Source organism: Corvus cornix, chromosome 2, assembly GCF_000738735.6.
Source record: "Corvus cornix cornix isolate S_Up_H32 chromosome 2, ASM73873v5, whole genome shotgun sequence".
In the NCBI taxonomy this organism is placed as follows: domain Eukaryota; kingdom Metazoa; phylum Chordata; class Aves; order Passeriformes; family Corvidae; genus Corvus; species Corvus cornix.
In genome coordinates, this window is record NC_046333.1 from 103,083,866 (window position 1) to 103,104,279 (window position 20,414).

The 20,414-nt window shown below is 38.4% G+C and overlaps 1 protein-coding gene across 1 annotated transcript in view; it reads left to right on the forward strand.

Annotated features, from left to right (window-relative positions):
* LAMA1 (laminin subunit alpha 1) overlaps positions 1-20,414 on the forward strand; it is a 100,207-nt gene that overhangs the window by 32,633 nt on the left and 47,160 nt on the right. The window contains exons 5-20 of the mRNA XM_039572269.1: positions 1,433-1,612; positions 4,414-4,503; positions 4,995-5,112; positions 6,209-6,387; positions 7,871-7,976; positions 8,472-8,632; positions 11,510-11,650; positions 12,621-12,794; positions 14,369-14,470; positions 15,192-15,403; positions 16,574-16,685; positions 17,591-17,701; positions 18,453-18,580; positions 19,178-19,264; positions 19,514-19,725; positions 20,227-20,333. Of these exons, the coding sequence (XP_039428203.1) occupies positions 1,433-1,612; positions 4,414-4,503; positions 4,995-5,112; positions 6,209-6,387; positions 7,871-7,976; positions 8,472-8,632; positions 11,510-11,650; positions 12,621-12,794; positions 14,369-14,470; positions 15,192-15,403; positions 16,574-16,685; positions 17,591-17,701; positions 18,453-18,580; positions 19,178-19,264; positions 19,514-19,725; positions 20,227-20,333 (2,220 nt within the window). The remainder of the gene's footprint in view (positions 1-1,432; positions 1,613-4,413; positions 4,504-4,994; positions 5,113-6,208; positions 6,388-7,870; positions 7,977-8,471; positions 8,633-11,509; positions 11,651-12,620; positions 12,795-14,368; positions 14,471-15,191; positions 15,404-16,573; positions 16,686-17,590; positions 17,702-18,452; positions 18,581-19,177; positions 19,265-19,513; positions 19,726-20,226; positions 20,334-20,414) is intronic.

A 20,414-nucleotide genomic window follows, 5' to 3' on the forward strand; every position in this document is an offset into this window, starting at 1 on the left:
ATACATTGCCTTGGAGAAGTGTAAAGTAAGCACCAACACTGGTATTTGGAAACAGATTGGTCAAACATTTAACAAAACTCTAGTAAATCTTGCTTTAGCATAGGAAATGGACTAGAAGAATTCTCTGTATTTCTGTGAGAGCTGAGTGTTATATAAGGTGGTGCTAATTTGCAGGATCAGACCTGGAAAATGTTTTGGTTTTAATAACTGTTACTCTGCAGTTGGAAAATGGATGGGCTATTAGAAAAGTGGAAATCTTTGAACACAGTATGTTAGAATATTAAGAAGGAAGGGTGCTAACCAATAAATGTCAAAATTATAATTTTGGGAATGGGACCTCTATTACAAGCCTCTGTTGGTCTGTTTTTTAAATAACACAGTTACTCTCTAGGGAGCCCCTATCTCCACTACAGAATTAAGATTTTTTTAACATAATAATTAAAAAATCTTTAACATGTAGGAGTATTTTCAGGGGAACAATTTGACAGTACTGGACAAAGTTGAAACTATACATTGAAGAGTAGTATATGAGACAAAATTGCCCTTCATAAATGAGAATATGTCATGCACTCTGAAATGCAGGTGACAAACCCAAAACATGACCCTTTGTTTGTTATGGACACCAGGTGAACTGTTGGAACATTTGTTTGCTGCCTGTAGGGTAGGGTCTTATTTTCTGTTTCTTACATAAAATGGAGCAGGAACTGTATGGTCATAGGAGACTATATCCTTGTGTGTTCCTAAGTAGTTTTGGAAAGAAGGAAGGGGCTGTTGCCAGAAAAAGCTGTGCAGCTTGATACCAAAAGTCGTTTTAGTGAGGCCAACTGGAATTGTGCAAGGAAGGTGTAGGTCAAAGGAATGGATTTGTGATGGCAGTGCCTTGCTTTCAGTTGTCATCTGTGTTGTGGCTTCCCACTGCGTTCTCTTATCACTGAGTACTCCTTGCTGATTGTGCAGGCCTGTCACTGCTAGGTGTAGGATTAATGACCCCAGATTGAGAGCGTAGACCAGATTATGCTTTGTAATAAGATCTTTCTATTTATGGAGAAGAAATCTGTAAGGACAAAACCGGGCTTATGGCCAGAGTTATGTATTCCATCTCAATGGGGGAGAGGAAGACTGCAGGAACTAGGGATTCACTTGGTACTTTACCTTGGTTTTTCTCCTTATGCTATCTCCACAAAAGCCCAGGAGATTTGGGACTGTGATGAGCTGATAATGGTGGTTTCAGAGCAGTGTGAGTCAGGAAGCAGGAATTTTACCTACATGTAGACAGTGGGGAAATAAAAGGAACTCCAGGTAGTTTAACATGTGACCATCCCGAGTTATTGGGAAACAAGCTTAAGTTCTGTGGTTTTGATTCTCAGACTGATGTTTGTTGTGGTAAATGAATCACAGATCCGTTTGTGATTAAGCCAGCCTTTCTTTCTAGATTCACACTTCACTGATCAATGGCAGGCCTAGCGCTGATGATCCTTCAGAGAAGCTGTTGGAATTTACTTCTGCACGATACATTCGCCTGCGACTGCAGCGTATTAGAACTCTGAATGCTGACCTCATGACTCTCAGCCATAATGATCCTAAGGAGCTAGACCCCATTGTTACCAGAAGGGTAAGCTGATTGTTCATAAATGGTATTCAGTATAGCTTGATTATAGCTTGATGGGAGAGTCTATTCTGACCTATTTGAGAAAGAGGAAGTACTTAATTCTTGCCATTCACAGAGTGGCTTTGATAAGTTGTTAAATAATTTTTGCCTTCCCTTTGACACCACTAACAACAATATCTTGTCATAAAGAACTTTGAGGAAAAGCTTTTTGAGATTGTTTTTATTTTTGTTTGTTTGTGTAAATGATTTATGCTAGGAACAGTGTTTGTAATGCTTTATCATCAAAATATGGTTTGGCTGATGGAAATGCCACTTGAGGTTGCTCTTGATGCCACTGCAGTACCTTTTGTGGTGTGTCATGGATTTTGGGACCCAATGCTGTGGTTCATAAACATAATTATTTGAAAACATAGCTATTGTGAGTTTTCATGTCTTATAAGAATTTTCTTCATTTTTTAAAGGCTGTTATAATCAATTGTTTTAGAGCCCATAAATTAATGTTTGTGTAGAATTCTGACAGTATTAACTAATTTCCAGATTTGATATTGAAACTGGGGAAACTGAGGCCCCAAGCACTTAGGCTGATTTCTTCAGATTCTCACATAAATTCAATATTGGAAGTCTACCTTCACTAACAGTTCTGCAGGATTTCTGCTTTGTATCTTGCCATTTTGACCACCTTAATTTGCCCAAGACTCATAGGCTAATACTTCAGAGGGGTTTAAGTTCTTCTATAAGGGTAGGCTTTCTGATGAGGACAGGGGAACATGAAAAGTGTTTCCTCCTTCCTTTCCTTTGTAGCTCTTTTTCCTGAATAACATCTGCAGGCAACTCTTCCTTGTGCAGCAACAGGATTCTTGCAGTTTGTGGCTTCTGTGATACAGGCAATCCTTGCGTTGTCTGGATGGCTGAGTACAGAAGGCAGAAAGGAACTTGGTCAGGGATTGGTGGGTACTTTCAAGACAACCCCACCCTTATCTTGATCATGGAGGTGGCCATTCAACTGCAGCATTTTAAAGTATAAAATCTGGATGGTTTGCATTTTCTGTCTGACAGGGGAATTGCTAGCATGGAGACTGCAAGACCAGAGTATTGGACAGCTGCACCAGCTGTGCCTTGCTGGCAGTAGGGAAATGGACAGCCTGAGCAGGCGAAATGTTCCCATAAGGCAGACTGGTTGATATTTAGATCTATTGATAGTGTAGGCATATCAAGACATACACCCCAAAAAGAAAGGTTCGACATGGAAGCACGCAAACATACAGCTGGCAAACAAGAATTTGGAGGATGAGCATTGCCACTGGTTTTGTAACATACACAGTGTGCAATCCAGGGCTTAGTACTTCTCCATCTACCATTGCTTAGTGCAGTTTTGCATGAAAAACGACACATATTGGCCAGGGTTCCCAAATCCTGATGTATCACCTTGAGTCTCACTTTGCTGTGCAACAAGCTACAACAAAGATGATGACTTCCAGCTTTCTGGATGCTGTTTTTGTTGGCTTTGAAGACTTTGCTACGGTTGTTGATACCAATTACGTTTTGTTTCCTGTATGTAGTCTTGAAAAATGGCCAATTCAGATTCTGAGTGTTCAACAGCACCTTTATTTCTGTGTTCCTTTTATTTATTTCTGTCTGTACCATTTGATTATCCCTGGTCTCTCATTCAACTTCAAGCTGCACACAGCTGCCGTGAGCCGTACACTGTCAGAAAATAAGACAAAGGAGATGATACAGGCAATGCAGTGAGAAATTAAATTCTGCTTTTGTCCTCCTTTCTCAGCCTGAACCTCCTTCTTTGTAGTTAAGGACTTACTGTTCATGACAAGTCCCTGAATGGTTTTTGTAGTTCAAGCCCATAACATTAAAAATCCTCCCAAATTACTGAACATAAGAAATTTAAAACCATTAAAAAAAAAAGTATGAAATCAAAGAAGATAGTTTCCTCCAACTCCAAGAGCCTTCAAAGAAATAACAGTCCAGGAGTCAGCATGTCTGACCACCCAGGGCTACCTCCTCTTCCTGAACCAGCTGACATTAGTGTTGCTAGGTCTGAGAGCCTTGAACTATTCCCTTAGAAGTATCCTCAAAAAGAATTTCTTTTTCATTCCCCTGTAGTACATACTTCCCAGGATACAAACAGGCCAACCATGTTGATATTGCAGCTGTAACTGAACCCAGATGGTCATTTCCTGCCTCTTCTTTGCCTTGAAAATTAAATCCTTTCCTTATTTATGTTGTTTTTGCTCACCACCTGGCAATATTAATGGATAGTATTCTCCTGTATCCACACTTTTTAAACTAAGAGTTTGGATAGAATATTTGACTGGCTACACAGTAGAGGAAAGATCTAGTCTGGAAGTCAGTGTGCAAAGTGGTTTTAAGGGAGGGAGAGTTCCCATTTTAAGGAAGCGTACTCTTAGTCCCCAGACCGACACTAAAATATGGCAATTTCTTATGTTTTATGGATTCTTGTAAAGTGAAAAAAGGATTTTTATTTTTTTTTGCGAGTACATTTTGACTGAGGTCACATTTGGTGGTCTTTCCTGAAGCTGAGGTATTTTACATACTTACTTAAAAGTTAAAAGTCACTGTTTCATACCAATAAGGAAAAATGTGGGAAAAATAAAAAATGCAAAAATTGAAGGTTTCCCCAAATGGCAAATATTTTTGAGTATTTCTTTTATTTTTCAAGTCACAGAGTACTTGAATGCTGGTATTTTATTTTGCAGAGTAGGGCAGGAAGACGTAAATACACGTAAATGTCTTTTATTCATACCGTTCTCAACTTTGTTTATTTGTAGTACTACTATTCAATAAAGGACATCTCTGTTGGTGGCATGTGTATTTGTTACGGCCATGCTCGAAGCTGCCCTCTGGATGAAATCACAAAGGTATTCTTCATCTCATTATTTGATAATGATAATTATTTGATAATTATTTGATAATTTGATAATTATTAATAGGAAAACAACTTTTCCTATTCAAATAAAAAAAATCCCTAAGGAGAGTGAGAAAGAGGAAGCTAAAAGAGATCTTATGATGTGTACAAATTTTTTACTATTTTTTTTTTCAGAGCAAGCATATCTGGATTTTGTAGTGCAACTTTCTTGAAGTAAACTCTTCTTCTTTGGCATTGAATTTAAACAATTCAAGGGGTACAAGACATAGTTGGTCTTGCAGCACAGGAGATTTGCCCCTCCTCTTCTGGAAAGGCTATTCCCCAGTAGCTGACGTACCATGGTGGAGCAGTCCATTGTAATTGTAGGGTATTTGTGAGTCATGCCATTTTTTGGAGTAAGGCTGATACTGGGCAGACTTTTGGCAAAATTGATTAAACTATCCATTAAAAAATATTTCAAGAAAGTGAATCTTTTATTCTCAGAAATTGCAATGCCAGTGTGAACACAACACGTGTGGAGAGAGCTGTAACAAGTGCTGTCCAGGCTACCACCAGAAACCATGGAGACCAGGAACCCTTTCTGCTGGGAACAAATGTGAGAGTAAGTATGCACAGGCATTTAAATAGTTTCATGACGTCTTACTATTTTCTTGTTTGAGGTTGCTTTCATAAAGATCTGTACTAATTGCCCTGAAATTCCACAAACTATTAACTGTCTTCATGGGATTGTTCAAAGGTGGAGAACCTACTTCAAATCATAACTGTTAAGATGGTTTTAAATAATCTGTTCAGTGTGACTTTGTGGCTAGTGGAGTCGTAGTAGAGCTTCCAGAGTCTCTTTTTCAAAGGGACTTGGGATTTACTGTACTTCTGTAGAAACTAGCAGATTGGCATCAATCATTTGGTTCGCTACTTGAAATGCAAATTTCACAGATTGATCATAAATTTTGTCAGATGAAGAACTTTGTTCTGATAACAAATGTTTTGAAAGAAGCTCCTTATTGGCCAATTACACTTCAGATTGTCTGATAGATTGACTTAGGCTGTGCCACTATGGCTGACTGTGCTTCTAGGGCTAGTTGGTGCATTTTCTCACTTCACATTACTAATGGACAGCACAAGCTGCAGACAATTAAGAACTTTTAGATAAAATTTAAAGTTCTGGATGGAAAAGTAGTTTAATTGAAGTCTTTGCACAAGTCATAATGTGACTCTTTGGAAGGTAGTTGTTTATGACAGTTTGGACTGAAGTATCCTCTAAACTAAATAAAATTTATACTTAAGTGCTTCTGTGTTGGCTTCTCCGATTTTGTCTATAATACAAATAAGAGAAGAATTAGGCAACTTTTCTTCTGTAATGCAGGGGACAGAAAAAGAAGGAAGAGTTATTGCTAATTGCACACATTACTGTCGACAACAGTCCTGACAAGGTTGTCTTAGTAGGTTATACAGAATACCGATAAAAATGATGCTGTTAAAGTGATAACAGTGGTTTTGAAATTTGTTTGCTTGCTAAGATATATAGTGTATTAAATCCAATGAAACACATGGCATGGTTAAAGGGAAAAAGCACACTTTTGAGGTCAATTGATAGTCTCTTGTACTTACATTTTCAACTTTGAAAAATGTCAGAGTTATAGGAAATGTTACACAGTGTAAATAAGAAAAAAATTGATGTCTTTTCCGTTCCTTCTCAGAATGCAACTGTCATAACAAAGCAGAAGATTGTTATTACAACCAGAGTATTGCAGATCAGAAAAGGAGCATGGATATTCACGGCCAGTATATAGGAGGTGGTGTGTGTTTAAACTGTACTCAACATACTACTGGGATCAACTGTGAAATGTGTGCTGATGGATATTTTAGACCACACAAAGTAAGATTTAGTAAATATCATTCTAATGTTTTGGTGAATTACAACATTATATCACGTCTATTTCAGCTGATTGTGATTAATATATTGGTTTATTATCAGCTGCAGAATATCTAAGAATACAGAGGGGTTTTTTGTAAATGGCATGACACCAAAACTTTCAGAAAAAAACAAAATGCTTGTTCAGTTGTGTGGGAGGGCAGGTCAAGTTGTTGGAGAAGAAAATTATAAGTAAAGATGAAACTTAATATCCTAGTGTGGAAATGTACATGTTCTGATATGAAACCCATTTCTCCTGTGGGTAAAGCTCTAAAAAGTGCCAATAGTAAAAGTTTCACTGTATTCAAAGTGCCAAAATTGTGTACCATCCTGTATCAGCCCATTTCAACCAGTGTTAAGGGACCTGGCTCAAAGATCAGAATCTTTGGCTGATGAGATGTTGCAACAAATGCTCTTCTTGGTATGACCGTTGTAGAACTTGTCCTCTCTGAGTGTACTTTCTAGTGTCACTCTTTGGAAAAAAGCCATAAACTCTACAAGACATTTGTTAAAATATGGCTGACAGAGTTAAACCTATGAACTTATATAACTTAACATTGCATATAACTGCAGTGTTAGAGGTCTCTGAATAATGAGATTTTCTGAACTAAATTTCTACTCCACATGGTCTTACTTTGGTAGGCTCATGCATATTTTAAAAAACCCATGCTTTAAAAATCTGTCATGAATTGGTGCAGAGACCAAGAGTGAGTCCATAGGAGTATGGCTAGACAGCAGGTACAGCTCATCCAAAGAAGTAAATTGGAGTCAGAGACTGTCTTACAGTTGCTGTAAGAAGCATTGAAGAAAGGTCTTCGATCAACTCATAGCCATTAAATGTGTATCTAGAGGTCATTACTGACCATTGCTTTACAGCTCAAGCACCTTAAAGGACAATTTTCCCTGCAAAAAAATAAAAGTCTTGCCATATGATTTGCATTGCCTTATATTTCAAAGATTTGTAGATCATGAAGTCAGAATGAGTCTTATTAATAGATAAGCTGTCCTTCCACTGAACACAGAGCCAAGGATTTCTTAAATTTCCTTCCTCTTTGAACCAGAATATCTTCGCCAAAAAGCATCCACTCTTGTCTTAAACATTTCCATATCTTTTGGCAAACCTTCACAGTGGTTAATTGCTGTTACTTTAAAAAAATGTCTATTTATGCTGCATGTGTCAGACTTCAGCTTCCAGCCATTAGCAGTTACTGCATCTTTGTGCTATTGAAGATCAACTTTTGTTCCCACATTTAAGTTTTCACAAGGCTGTAATCCCCTGATCCTTCTGCTTGCTAAAGCTAGACTAGTCCCTTTATCTATTGCCCCGTATTACATTTTTCCAGTGTTTATTTGTTTTAGTTTTGGTGACTGAAGACAGGAGACATATGTAACTTTACTTTTCCCAGGTAATAACTTGAGAATTTGACAGAGAACTTTTATCTTATAGGTTTCTCCCTATGAGGATCACCCATGCTATCCCTGTGGCTGTGACCCATTTGGCTCTCTGAGTTCTGTTTGTGTTAAAGATGAGCATCATTCTGACTTGCAGCGCGGTAAGGGAGCAGGAAGTGCCTTTTCCCTAAACTTCAACTGTGGCTGGATTTGTGGTTGGTGAAGTTTGAGGCAATGCTGTCTACCTGTGAATGGCTGCCTTTTAGGTACTGCTTCAAAACACTGGTAAATCTTTGGGAAGGTGAGGCTGAAGTGTTACATAGTTCTATGGTTTTAAGGTATGTCAGGTCCCTGAATGTGTTCTCCTGTGGGGATTGTGGGCTCTTACTGTGTAAAACGATGTGAGGTGTTGAGATCTAGCACTGTTGTTTGTGAATGCTGTTAGAGCTGTCACAAAATCCATTTTGCTGCAGTTTCTGTGCATCTGGTACTTCAAACATGAAAAATAGGTGGTGAGACTGACCTTATGCCAAGTATCTGTGTGGAATATAACATGGAGTGTAATAAAAAAGGAATGCTAAATTATTTGGACATCCTGAATCCAGCCTATTGCCTGCTCTGATTTTTCTTTTTTTTCTCTACTTTTGCTCTTCAAGTGACTCGGCCAGGCCAGTGTCAGTGCAGAGAAGGTTATGCAGGAGAAAAATGTGATCGTTGTGCATTTGGGTATCGGGGCTACCCAAACTGCCTGCGCTGTAACTGCAGCCTGATTGGTAGCATTAATGAAGATCCATGCACAGAACCTTGTCTTTGCAAAGTGAGTACTAAACTGCCATTTTTGTTCAAAATTGAGTCTATGCATTGGTTTATAAACACCTTTTTAATAGTGAAATTACTTCATTAACTGGGGAAATCCCTTCCTTTATAAGAATTAACAGTGTACACCTGACAACCTAGAACTTAAAACTACTAATTATTCTCTGTACTGAAAAATACAGTAATTTATGCTGAGTACTTCCGTATGTTACTGATACGACATTTTCTGTAATAGTGGGCCTGACTGACGTTAAAATGAAATTAAACCTGAACATGTGTGAGCCAGTCACAGAGAGTGAGTATGCCTAGCTGGATTTGGTTTTAGGAATGAGCTGATATTTCTCTTCAAAGCCACTGATTTGCTTTTAAACAAATGTTGTGTTTAATACAGCTGTTTTGTGTGGAGAAACAGCAGGCATTTGGAAAGAACTATTGGAACACTTGCAATAGACATATGTATGAAATACGATTTAATTATTCAATTACAAAATATAAACCATAAAAATGTTTTAAAAGAGAGCAGTTTTGCAGCATTTTATTTTTTGGTAAATATCCAAACCTCTTAAAATGCCTTGCAGCTGTAGATTCCACTGAGTTTTATTACTAAACTGTGTTAATATTTAAAGAAGTTACTTAATTTTCTGAACCAAATGTTAGCTAGTAGTTTATGTATTTGTTGCCAAATATGATAGTGAACAGGAGCCAAAGATAACATGGTTTGTTTGACAATTCTTCTGAAAATTTAGTCCTTTTGCATAATTTATCTGATCCAAAATATCAAACCTACATAAATAACAGGTCTGGGAAGATGAAATTTCTCCAGTCGCCAGTTTAAATACGAAAAAGGAGATACATGCCTGATTCTGAGCTAGGGTAACACTGCATCAGCCAGTGCAGCTAACTAGTGAAAATTTTGGTATAAACTGGACTAGAAACTGCCTTTTTTCAGTGCTGCTGTGGGCATGAGCCTGGCATACAGAATTTTTAGGCCAGATCACAAAGAGTATTACCAGTCAGCAGACCACCTATGAAGATGAAAGGAGAAAAGCCGTGTGCTCCAGATATCAAATGAAGGGGACAGGATTTCTAAGCCTTTGCAGACTCTGTGACCACAGTAGAAAAAGCTATTCTTTTTTATATGGTACATTTTGTGATATTTGATCCTTCCTGAAACACAGCTCTTGTGGTCTAGTCATTGGGTAAGATTTTTTTTCATTAAGAAATAAATAATTTCTGTCTATATAATGTTACAGACAGTGAAATGTGTGATCCAAATGCATCCCGAAGACTGAGAAATAAAAAAGCTGAAAAGAGCGTACAAATACTATTTCTGTAAAAATCCAAGATTTTAAGATCTCATTATCTCAGGGGGCACTTTGCCTGATATTTTCCTCAGGTTTGCATACGAACAAAGAGAAGCAACCATCCTCAATCTTTGAATCAGAACTGGAGATCATAAGTTTTTATTATGCTTTGCAAACACAGAGTGTACTTTGCTTACAAAAACACATAACTTGTCTGTCTAGAGAGGTCTTATGTAAACTTGACATGCCAAACACTGTTTCAGAAGAAAAGACAGTTGGAAGTCTCAGATTTCTCTCTGGTAAGCCTGAAATTTGCTCCATGGGACCAAATCTGATGTAAGTTTGCAGTCTGGAGGGATTCTTGTGGCTGAAGTGAAGGCACCCTGGTAACTGCTTCTGAAAGCAGAATTTGGTCCACAGGCTTTGCATTTCACATGGCAATGCAGAGCTCGTATAGGCCTCAGGAAGGCAGGTGTATGCCTTGCAGTCTTAGTGTCCTAACCATATATATCAGGGAACTTTGTGAGGTGTTCTGTAAAGTCCTCTTTGCCTTTGTAGTGGAGTTTTCCCATAGTGGAAACCAAAGGTTGAGATTGGAGAGTGGTGTCTGTCCAGGTCTTGTTCTAACATGAAGCTAGGACATTATGAGAATCTTGACCCTGGCAATAGGAAGTGTTCTACATCTTACTGTGTGGAAATACCCATGGAGATCAGCTATTACAGCTTTGTGGGCATTTATCAAATATTTTCTCTGCTGGTTTGTTTGTCAGCAGCAGTTGTCTAAACTTTTTGAAGAAATAGCCACATATTTGCTGCACAAATTTTACAAGAAAAAAATACTGGGTGTACTATTTTGGATTTTTTTTTCCCTGTAAATTCTGCATTGAAAGAGGTTTGTAGCTGTACACTCTACTACCCAATTTGCATGGCAGAAGACCATTGAAAGGAGCTAAAGGAGTGGAGTATCTCTACCTACTCCTGGAGTAGGAGTTTTTGGACCTTAGCCAGAGAATATTTGGAGGAGGAGTTGTGAGCTATCATAAGTATGTGTGGTGTTCTTCCAGGAAGAGGTGGCAGCAGTAGTGTGTGTCACGGTGTAAATATTGAGAGATGGTTGAGAAACTGTTATCTTGAAGCTGGCTGTGGTAGCTCCAAGAGACTGGGGCGAACTTCCTGGATTCTATCTGGTGAGCTATCTGAAAGGTAATCCATCTGGATTCAGAAAATGTGAGATTTTTTCTTCAGAGCAATCTACAAAGTCAAGCTACAAGAGAAGTAGACTGGCAAGCTGACAGGAGCTTTTCAAACCCTGTCTGTGTATATTGCCCAGAAATTTTACTGTGACAGAACCTTTGCCAGGGCTTGTTTAGATTTTGATGAACTGGCAAACTCTGACGAATTTTTCCAATCAGTTTCAGTTTTAAGCTCTGAGTCTTATTCAATAATCCTGCTGTGCTGAAATATGCTTTCTTTTATAACCTTCTGAATGCTGTTATGCCTAAATCCCACCTAATCCATGATATTTGTTACCATAATAATACTGATGTGAACCAAATGTTATATGCCTTTGACAGGAAAATGTAGAAGGTGAAAACTGTGATCTTTGTAAACCAGGATTCTACAATTTGCAAGAAAGAAATCCTCAGGGCTGCACAGAGTGTTTCTGCTTTGGAGTTTCTGATGTCTGTGACAGTCTTACATGGCCCATCAGTCAGGTATTTATATGTTATGTCCCTGACCTAGTATTCTTTCCTCAGACAGCTGCAAAATGTACTATGTTTCTCTTTGACATGTGCCCAAGTTAACTGCAAATTCTGGTATGTGTCTTCTTACAGAGGAATGGATTTTCAGTGTCATTGGACAGCTCTGAGGTAGTCAGCAAGTCATCCCAGTGCAGGCTTTGGCCCCGCTGGCTTGCAGTAATATCAAAAGCATTGGGTAGTGGAGGCTGCAATAATGCACTGGAAAAACAAATTTTTTTTCTCAGTTAAAGTTTTTTTTTGTGCTGAAGAAATGAACCCAAACCTGTTTCCTTGCTCTCATACCTATTGGACAAGGCTGTTGGATCTCTGACAATATGGTCACTACTCTTTCTTAGCAAACAATGTTTATAAATATCACCGTCTTCTGAATAGGCGGTTCTTGAGTTATGGGTTTTGGGGGGGCCACACTTTTCCCACCAAATTCCTTACGTATCTTTGCAGAGCTAGCCAGACTTTGGTCTCCTCTTTTGTGTGCCAATAAAAAGGGAGGAAAACACATAAAATTGACTGAAATTCTAAGATGATTGAGTAAAACTCTGTAAGAAGAACAAAGTTCTCTCATCTTGCTCCCTATTCTGGGACTGTAGTTTTTGCTTTCCTCCAGCTCAAACCTGTCTATAAATGGGGACAATAGGCCTTGAAGCCTTTGAAGTTCTGTGTTTCTGTCTCAGGGAACTCATAAGTATAATGTTAATTTTGTTGGAAGGATGAAAATCACGCTCATTATATTTTTGCTCCTATCTAATAGAGAGGTGGAGACTATCCTAGTCAGAAGTGGCATATTTGCATATATTGGGTGTCAGACTTGGCTAAAGAAAGTGTTCTAGATCCATCACTTTGAATGAGTATCTAGGAAGAGGTGGATGTTTTCTCAGTGACACAGCTGCCTGACTTCCAATAAAATTATTACTCTTCCTTGTAGATTTCAGACATGACTGGATGGCTTGTTACTGATCTGTACAAAGCAAGGAGTGTGCAGCCTCAGCGAAGCCAATTTGATGGACCCCATCAAATAAGTATTAACAACACTGAGGCTGTGAAAGTACTGAAACACACTTATTACTGGTCAGCACCTGAGGCATATCTAGGAAATAAAGTAAGTACTCAGCTAAGAAGTCAAATCTCCTTCATAGTTTCTCTGTCTTAACTGTAACCTATTGCTCTGAATATATAGTTTCTGTAATTAAAGATTACACATAAACCCCGTATTACCAACTTCTCACTGTATCTCTGCTTTTTAAATCAGAATGTTCCTGTGCAGACATTCCCAGTACCCTCTTTTTGCTCTTTGAGTTCATCCATCTCCCCACTTCCTTCTCTGCTTTTCTTCGACACAGTATAATCTCTCTTGACTGTTAACTGACTTCTATGCTCACATTTCCCATAGACGTGGTTCCTGTCCTGAAACTTACACCCTTCATGCCTTGTCCAATAACAGTAGATTGGACCATTAAAATCTCTTACCTGCTTCTTGGCCATCTTCTGTTTCCAACCAACTAGTCTGTAATTTTTGCCCTGTTTACTAGCTAAAGCTCTGGGTGTCCTCCTTTTTGCAGCAGACTCACAGAATAGTTGAGGTTGGAAGGCACCTCTGGGGGTCATCTTGCCCAGTTTCCCTGCTCAAGTAGGGACACCTAGAGCAGGTTACCCAGTACCATGTCCAGGGAGATACTTCTGAGTATCTGCAAGGATGGAGCCTCCACAGCCTCTCTGAGCAGCAACCTGTGCCACTTCTTGGGCACCCTCACAATAAGTGTTTCCTGATGTTCAGCAGGAGTCTCCAGTATTTCAGGTAGTGGTCATTGCCTCTTTTCCTGGCACTGGGCACCACTGAAAAGAGCCCAGCTCCATCCTCTTTGCACCCTCTCTTAAGGTGCTTGTATATATTGATAAGATCTCCCTGAGCCTTTTGTAGGCTGGACAGTCCTGCTACTCTTGGTCTTTCCTCATATGAAAGATGCTTCAGGCTCTTAACCATTTTAGTGGCCCTTTACTGGACTCTTTCCCATATGTCCACCTCTCTCTTGTACTGGGAGGCCCAGAACTGGAGTCAGAACTCCAGCTGCAACCTCACCAGTGGTGAGCAGAGGGGAACCTTGCAGCCTTAGCTGTAATTATTTTCAGTCCACTCTCTCTGCCCACGCAGCCTTGTTTATTATTAGTATAGTGACACAGTAAATGAAAACAAGTGCAAGAAGTGTAACATTAAGCAGCAGCTTTTGCAGAGGGCTGACTAATTCTAATTTCTTACTCATTTAATATAGGTCTAACTGTTGGTTAACTTACTTTGAAGTAGTCAGCAGCTGCTGTGGGGCTAAGGACCCTGAAAGGTGGAATACAGAATGTGAAGAAGTCCAACATGCTGTGCCCCTTGGCTAGGATGATAGTGTACACCTCTGCTATCTGTTCAGAGTCCTGTTAGTGTTTCACTGAATGAGGGCACTTACCTGAATCACCTGTAGAGCCTTGAGCTAGCTCTCACCACCTGCACAGCAGCAAGCTACATCTTGTCCCTGTGCTGACACTCATGGCATGTTAAACTTTTCCTGTAAAGTGGTATTTGTAAGCCTACAACTGTCTTATAATTTGGACATTGTACTGATCCATGTAATTTCTTTGTATTGGCTGGAGGTTATCATGTTGTTAAAACTTTGTTTTTTGTCATTTCAGCTCACAGCTTTTGGTGGAGACTTGAAGTATACGGTATCTTATGACATTCCAATGGAGAGTGTGGACAGTGACATAGTGTCTACTGTGGACGTCATCATTCAGGTGGATTTTTTTTCAGCTTGTTACTGTTCAGACATTATTAGGAATCTATAAAGGGGTTAGAAAATAAAATAATATTTCTGTAGTAGTAGTTTTGTCAGTTTTAAGTCCCTTAAGAGTCACTACCAAGATTTTGTCACTACTAATTTCTCTGGTTTTCTGATCCATTTGTCTCAAATTGTAGGTGTACAATACTAGTTTTAAATGCTAAATACCTAGAATTTAATCTCTGTCTATATGGGTGAGTTGCTTATTACCAAATGTACAAAGCTGTGTTTACAAACTCGCTGCAATAAACTGGAAAGACTTATGCTTAAGAAACAGGTGAGTGTTCTTGCTGATTGCTTACTTTTCTAGATTTATGTTGCAGTTAAAAAGTAAGGCTCTATATTGAATCCAGGCCCATTATTTCTTAATATGTACTTAGCAATAGAACAAAGCAGAGAGGAGATTCTGTTTGGTAGAGGTGTTTGATTTTTGCAATTCAGTTCATTCTTTTACAAAAGAATTCTGAAATCTCTGAACTGAGAGAGAGTTAGATTATGGTCTTCCTTGAAGCCATAGAAAATGTTGACCTTTTACTTACTTTTTCTTAATGCAAGGAATTTAATTTGATTGTCTCTTCCTCTGTGTTACGTGGATGTGTATTTGACACTAAATGTTATTGCTTAATAAAATTTACATACAAATATGGAAAATGTTTTCTCTTGTCCTTCAATTTCAGGGTAATGGGCAGATTCTGAGTACAAGAGCAGCGGGCTTGTCATTACAGCCATATGAGGAGTATTCTAATTCAGTGAGATTTGTATCAGAGAATTTCATCGAGTTCAATACAAAAAAAGCAATAGACCGGGAAATGTTGATGACTGTTCTGGCAAATGTGACCCATCTTCTAATCAGGGCCAACTACAACATTGCCAAAAAGGCTGTGTACAGGTAAGTAAGATAAAATATTCAAGTTAATCTAGATACTTCTATTATTTTTCTGCATATGAATCATGATTCTTAGTGGCAGTATTCCTGATGTTTAATGTTAATAGCTTATAGAAAAAATGTTGTTTATTGAATTTTCTTAAGACCAGTCTTTGTCCCCAAAACACAGTCATATGAAGTGTGGGGTAAGGGACATTTGATTTTTAAGATATCTGATAGCAGAAATGTTGTCTTCTGCTTTAAAGTAATAACTGCATAAAAGCCTTATTACAATGGCTGCTTTTTTTGGAGAGAAATGTCTCCAGAACTTTCTACAGTATGCTTATTTGGGTATGTGGCAAGTTAATCCATCACTGACTGTTGAAAACCTGTCAATAAAGACATTGATTGTAATTTCTTTTGATGTTTGTTTGTAGATGTTATTGATATTCATCTCTAAGGGAGTACTTAATAGGAAAATTAAACTGGAATGGATTAGCTGATCATTCCATAGTCTCAATCCAGCATTGGCCCTATCTGTGTCAGACCTTATAGATCTTTGTTTTACCTGTTCTCCAAGACACAGGAATAAAGTTGTATTGCTCTCAAGGGAATCAGTTTCATCATTTACCTACTTAATTTCCTTAAGACTCACTGACAGCCTTTCTTCCTCATTTCCTAGTTAGAGCATGGTGCTATTAACACCAAGGTTATGGATTCAAATCCTTATATGGGCCATTTACTTAAGAGTTGGACTTGATTATCCCTTCCAACTCAAAATATTCTGTGAATATTCTGTCATTTGTTAGCATTTCATGTCAATAAAATGGGAACTGATACCAGACTTGCTTTGTGCACCCACACCACTCTGGTGAAATTTATGTTCATTTAGGGATAGTGTGTTCATCTTTATGGAATGTTTGTAAAGATTTCTTACAAAAATGTTACCTGTGGCTGAGAAGATTGTCTCTTCTAGTAACAGTAATAGCAGGAGGATATGTCTGCTCCCAGGACTGCAAATGCTGTGATTAGTGTATGATCACAGACTTTTTATAGAAGAGATTTGTGCCTGTTCCTCAGTTTTTCCTGCCAGGGAGCAGTACTCAGTGGCATTACCTCCCCAAAAGTAAACTGTCCTGTTGAAAATAAAGTTTGGGGAAACAAGTGATGTGTTGTTTTCCTGTTTGACCCTAGGCTGGACTCTGTGACCCTGGATACTGCAAGTGCAAATGTTATAGATCTTTCTTCAGCACCAGACGTGGAATTCTGTGAATGTCCTCAGGGTTACACAGGAATATCCTGTGAGGTAATCTCTTACAGCGTTTTATGTATGCAAAATTATCTCCTGTTGAAAAGGATCTAGGTATTAAAGGCAGGCTGCCTTTAATTACACTGCCATAAAAATACATGTTCTGTGGTGAATTGCTGCCTACTGTACTTGGCACAATCCTGTAGATATTTTCTTTCAGATACTCTAAGTGAGATTTAGAACTTATTTCTTGAATTCTTTTTCATGGCACTAAAAAATGATGATGCATTTCAGAATATCAGTGTTGCAGAGGGAGCATCTGTGAAAGCTCTGTGAAGCTGTTTTGAGCTTACCTTACTCATTAATAGCACTTTTTCTGGATCTGGATCATGTTCAGTTTATTTCTGTTATGTACCATTAAGTTTATGGAGGCAATAAGGAACCTTAGCAGGGAGGAATGCTAGCTTTTGGAAGAACCCACAAGGGTGAAATGCATTGTGCAAGGTGGTGTCTTGTGTATCTGTGAATAGCAGATTTAGAGAGGCATAGTCCCCCTGCAGAATAGCAGGAATTATTTTTACAAATAATTTCAGTGTGAAACCTTGTGCTCCAGCATTGTTAATGATTCTGCAGAGGTGGTAGAACATCTCTTTTTCTATTGTCCCATAATGAGGAATTTCACATATTAAACCACACAAAAGTTAACTTTCATGCCTCCAGGGAACAAAGGGATGAATCAAAGTTTTATGGAGTTAATTCTTATCCCTTTTATCCAGTGCAAGTAAAAAACAACCACCAGAAAAGAGCTACAGTGACATCAATAGGGTTGAAAGAGCATTCAGTTACCGCAATGTGAATGGGTTGGATAGTGGGTGGTCGGAAGTGCACTCTTTGAAAATGTTTTGATGTGTACTTTAAACACACATAATGCTACTGCTCTTTCTCCCTTCATTTCTTTTCAGTCCTGTCTCCCTGGGTACTACCGTGTGGATGGAATACTCTTTGGAGGTATTTGTCAACCCTGCAAGTGCAATGGGCATGCAACTGAGTGTGACATTCATGGTGTTTGCTTTGTAAGTCATCCTTCAAAGTGTTCTGTGTTTTAAGCATCTATTTAGAAATTAGGAGAGCATTTTGACTGTGGGAGACAAGTTTATGGTATGCATAAATTTCAAGCTATGGGTACCAAGTGTTTATTTTTGTTGGTTTTCATTGTTTAGTTCAGAGTATGTTTCAGGGCTCCATTAATGTGTTTTCCAATAAAGAATTTGTTTCAGTTTATCATTTCAGGTGGGGAAGAGGCAGAACTAATATAAAAATGCCATTATATACAGGCTGATAAAAATCTTGACTTCGCTTGCTGCAGGTTCCTGAAAAGAACAAATTTAAGCAGTGAATAGCTGTTTTTCAGATACATGTGAATCTTCCATGACTAACACCAGTGGAAATTGCACATTACCTTCTAAAGAGAAAATTTAGCTCTCAGATCTCTTCTGAAAATTGAAGTTCACGGGAATAAAATAGCTAAACACCAGTAAAAACTAGATAAGCTTGTTACTGTAAATATGTGCAATATGCAGCATATATCTAAGTATGTGTATAAGTAATGTGGCTGGTTTAATAAAAGTATATTCTAAAATGTAGGAAAAAACAATCAGGATTGTTACAACTCAAAAAAAGTTATTTTCAAAGTTCTAGGCTTTTCTTCATGGCTTGAAGAATGGCTTCCTTGGATGTCATACTGCATGCAGATTGCTGTAGGAATCCCTCAGGGGTTGAAAAACCATCAAGAGAAAATACAAAGATTTTTTCCATGTCTCACAGGCTTGTCAACACAACACGACAGGACCTTTCTGTGATCAGTGCGTGCCTGGCTTCTATGGAAATCCATCCCAAGGAACATCTGAGGACTGCCAGCCCTGTGCCTGTCCTCTGAGTTCTGCTGCAAACAAGTAAGCTTCTTATGCAAGACTGTCTTTTGCATCTTCAGCAAAACCAGGAACTGGGATTAAAATAAAAGTCTTGACATCTGAAGGAGAGAGAAAAGGACTCTTTTTCATCTTCATTTGAGTATATCTCATAGAAACATTGCTTTTCCAGGTAGACAAATACATAGACTAGGTTAAGAGAGGCTGAGTTAACTGGTACAATTCTGCATGGTGGTTGAAAGTAATAATTCAACCTGTCCTTGAACTTTGCACCAAAATATTGGTTATCTTCCATGCTTTTTCAGAAAACAGCATGAGGACAGAAGTGTTGTACCTGAAAAAAAGGAACTCAGTATAGCTATTGTACGGCTTTGCTAGAATGAAAGCTAAGTTTTTATGAAGTTTTAAAATCTTCCTTTTAGAGAGGAAAAAAAACCCCAAGAGTTTTTAAAAATTATACGTTAATTTTGACACACTGGAATATTACAAGCATTGATAAATTAGAAAAAAAATCACTTGTGTGGTTATATAGATAGGTGTAAGAAAGGGTGGATATTGAATGTTTGTAGAAGTCTTGTGGTTCTGTGCATTGATACCAACTGCCATAAATATTGTTGATAGTTTCAGTCCTACTTGCCATCTGAGTGAAGAAGGTGGAATTGTCTGTGACAAATGTCTTCCAGGCTATACTGGTTCTCAGTGTGAAAGGTATGTACACTAGTTTTGGGTAAAATATCTACATCATTGCCATCATTAGCTGTTCGTCATCCTATCTTCCTTGTATTGTTCATACCTCATGTACAGAACATTCCTAATAAAATTTTCCTTTTCATTTTTTCTTTCATTGTAATACAGAGAGACTTTAGATTAAAATTTAATATGAAAAATTCCCTTCAGTGGGGACAGTGTACGACATTAGCACATTCCAGCTAATAAAGTTTTTAAACTCTGATGCAGGTGTGCTAATGGCTACTATGGGAATCCTCTTATGCCTGGACAATCGTGTGCTCCTTGTGAATGCCATGGCAATGTAAACCCTCAAGAAGAGGGCCACTGTGATCCTTTCACTGGACAGTGCCTGAAATGTCTGGGGAACACAGCAGGTCACCACTGTGAAAAGTGTGCTGATGGGTATTATGGGGATGCAGTGATTGACAAAAGCTGTCGTGGTAAGTTGTTATTATTATTACTCTCAACATTTAAAGAACACAAAACTGCGGTGTTCATGTGCAAAATGGATGGGGACGTGCACCTTTGCTGAAAGAGTTAATCTTCAAGTTGTGAGTTGGCAAGTGTGGGTTGAAGACTCTGGGGTTGGGTTAGGCTGAGGGAAGGGAATGTATTATGTTAGGGTTCGGCACTTGGTATCCCTGGAACTTACTGTCTTGCTTAACACTGTCCCTCCAGTGATGTTCCGTACACATTTTTTACTTCTGAGTGTCACATACAGGGCTGGTAAAAACAAACTTCTCAAATATAGCTATTCAGAGGTGGGGTTTTTTTTTTATTTTAGTCCAAATGCACAGGCGTTACTGTAGGATATTAGCATCTGTGGGATATAAACGGGTGAAACACATTGTATACTAGATTTTGAATTCTGTATAGTAATGAAGGCATATGGATGCGCATGAATAATTTTTTTATTTGGTTTCTTTTTGTCTGAATACAAGCCTGTGCCTGCCATGTGAATGGTTCCCTTTCAAGTACTTGTCAACATGAGACAGGCATCTGTTCCTGCAAATCAAATGTGGTTGGAGAAAGATGTGATAAATGCTTGGTAAGCAAATATATTACCTGTTGCTAATATATACATTTTTTTGTCTTCCTCTTTATCTATAGATACTGATTTGCCCAAATA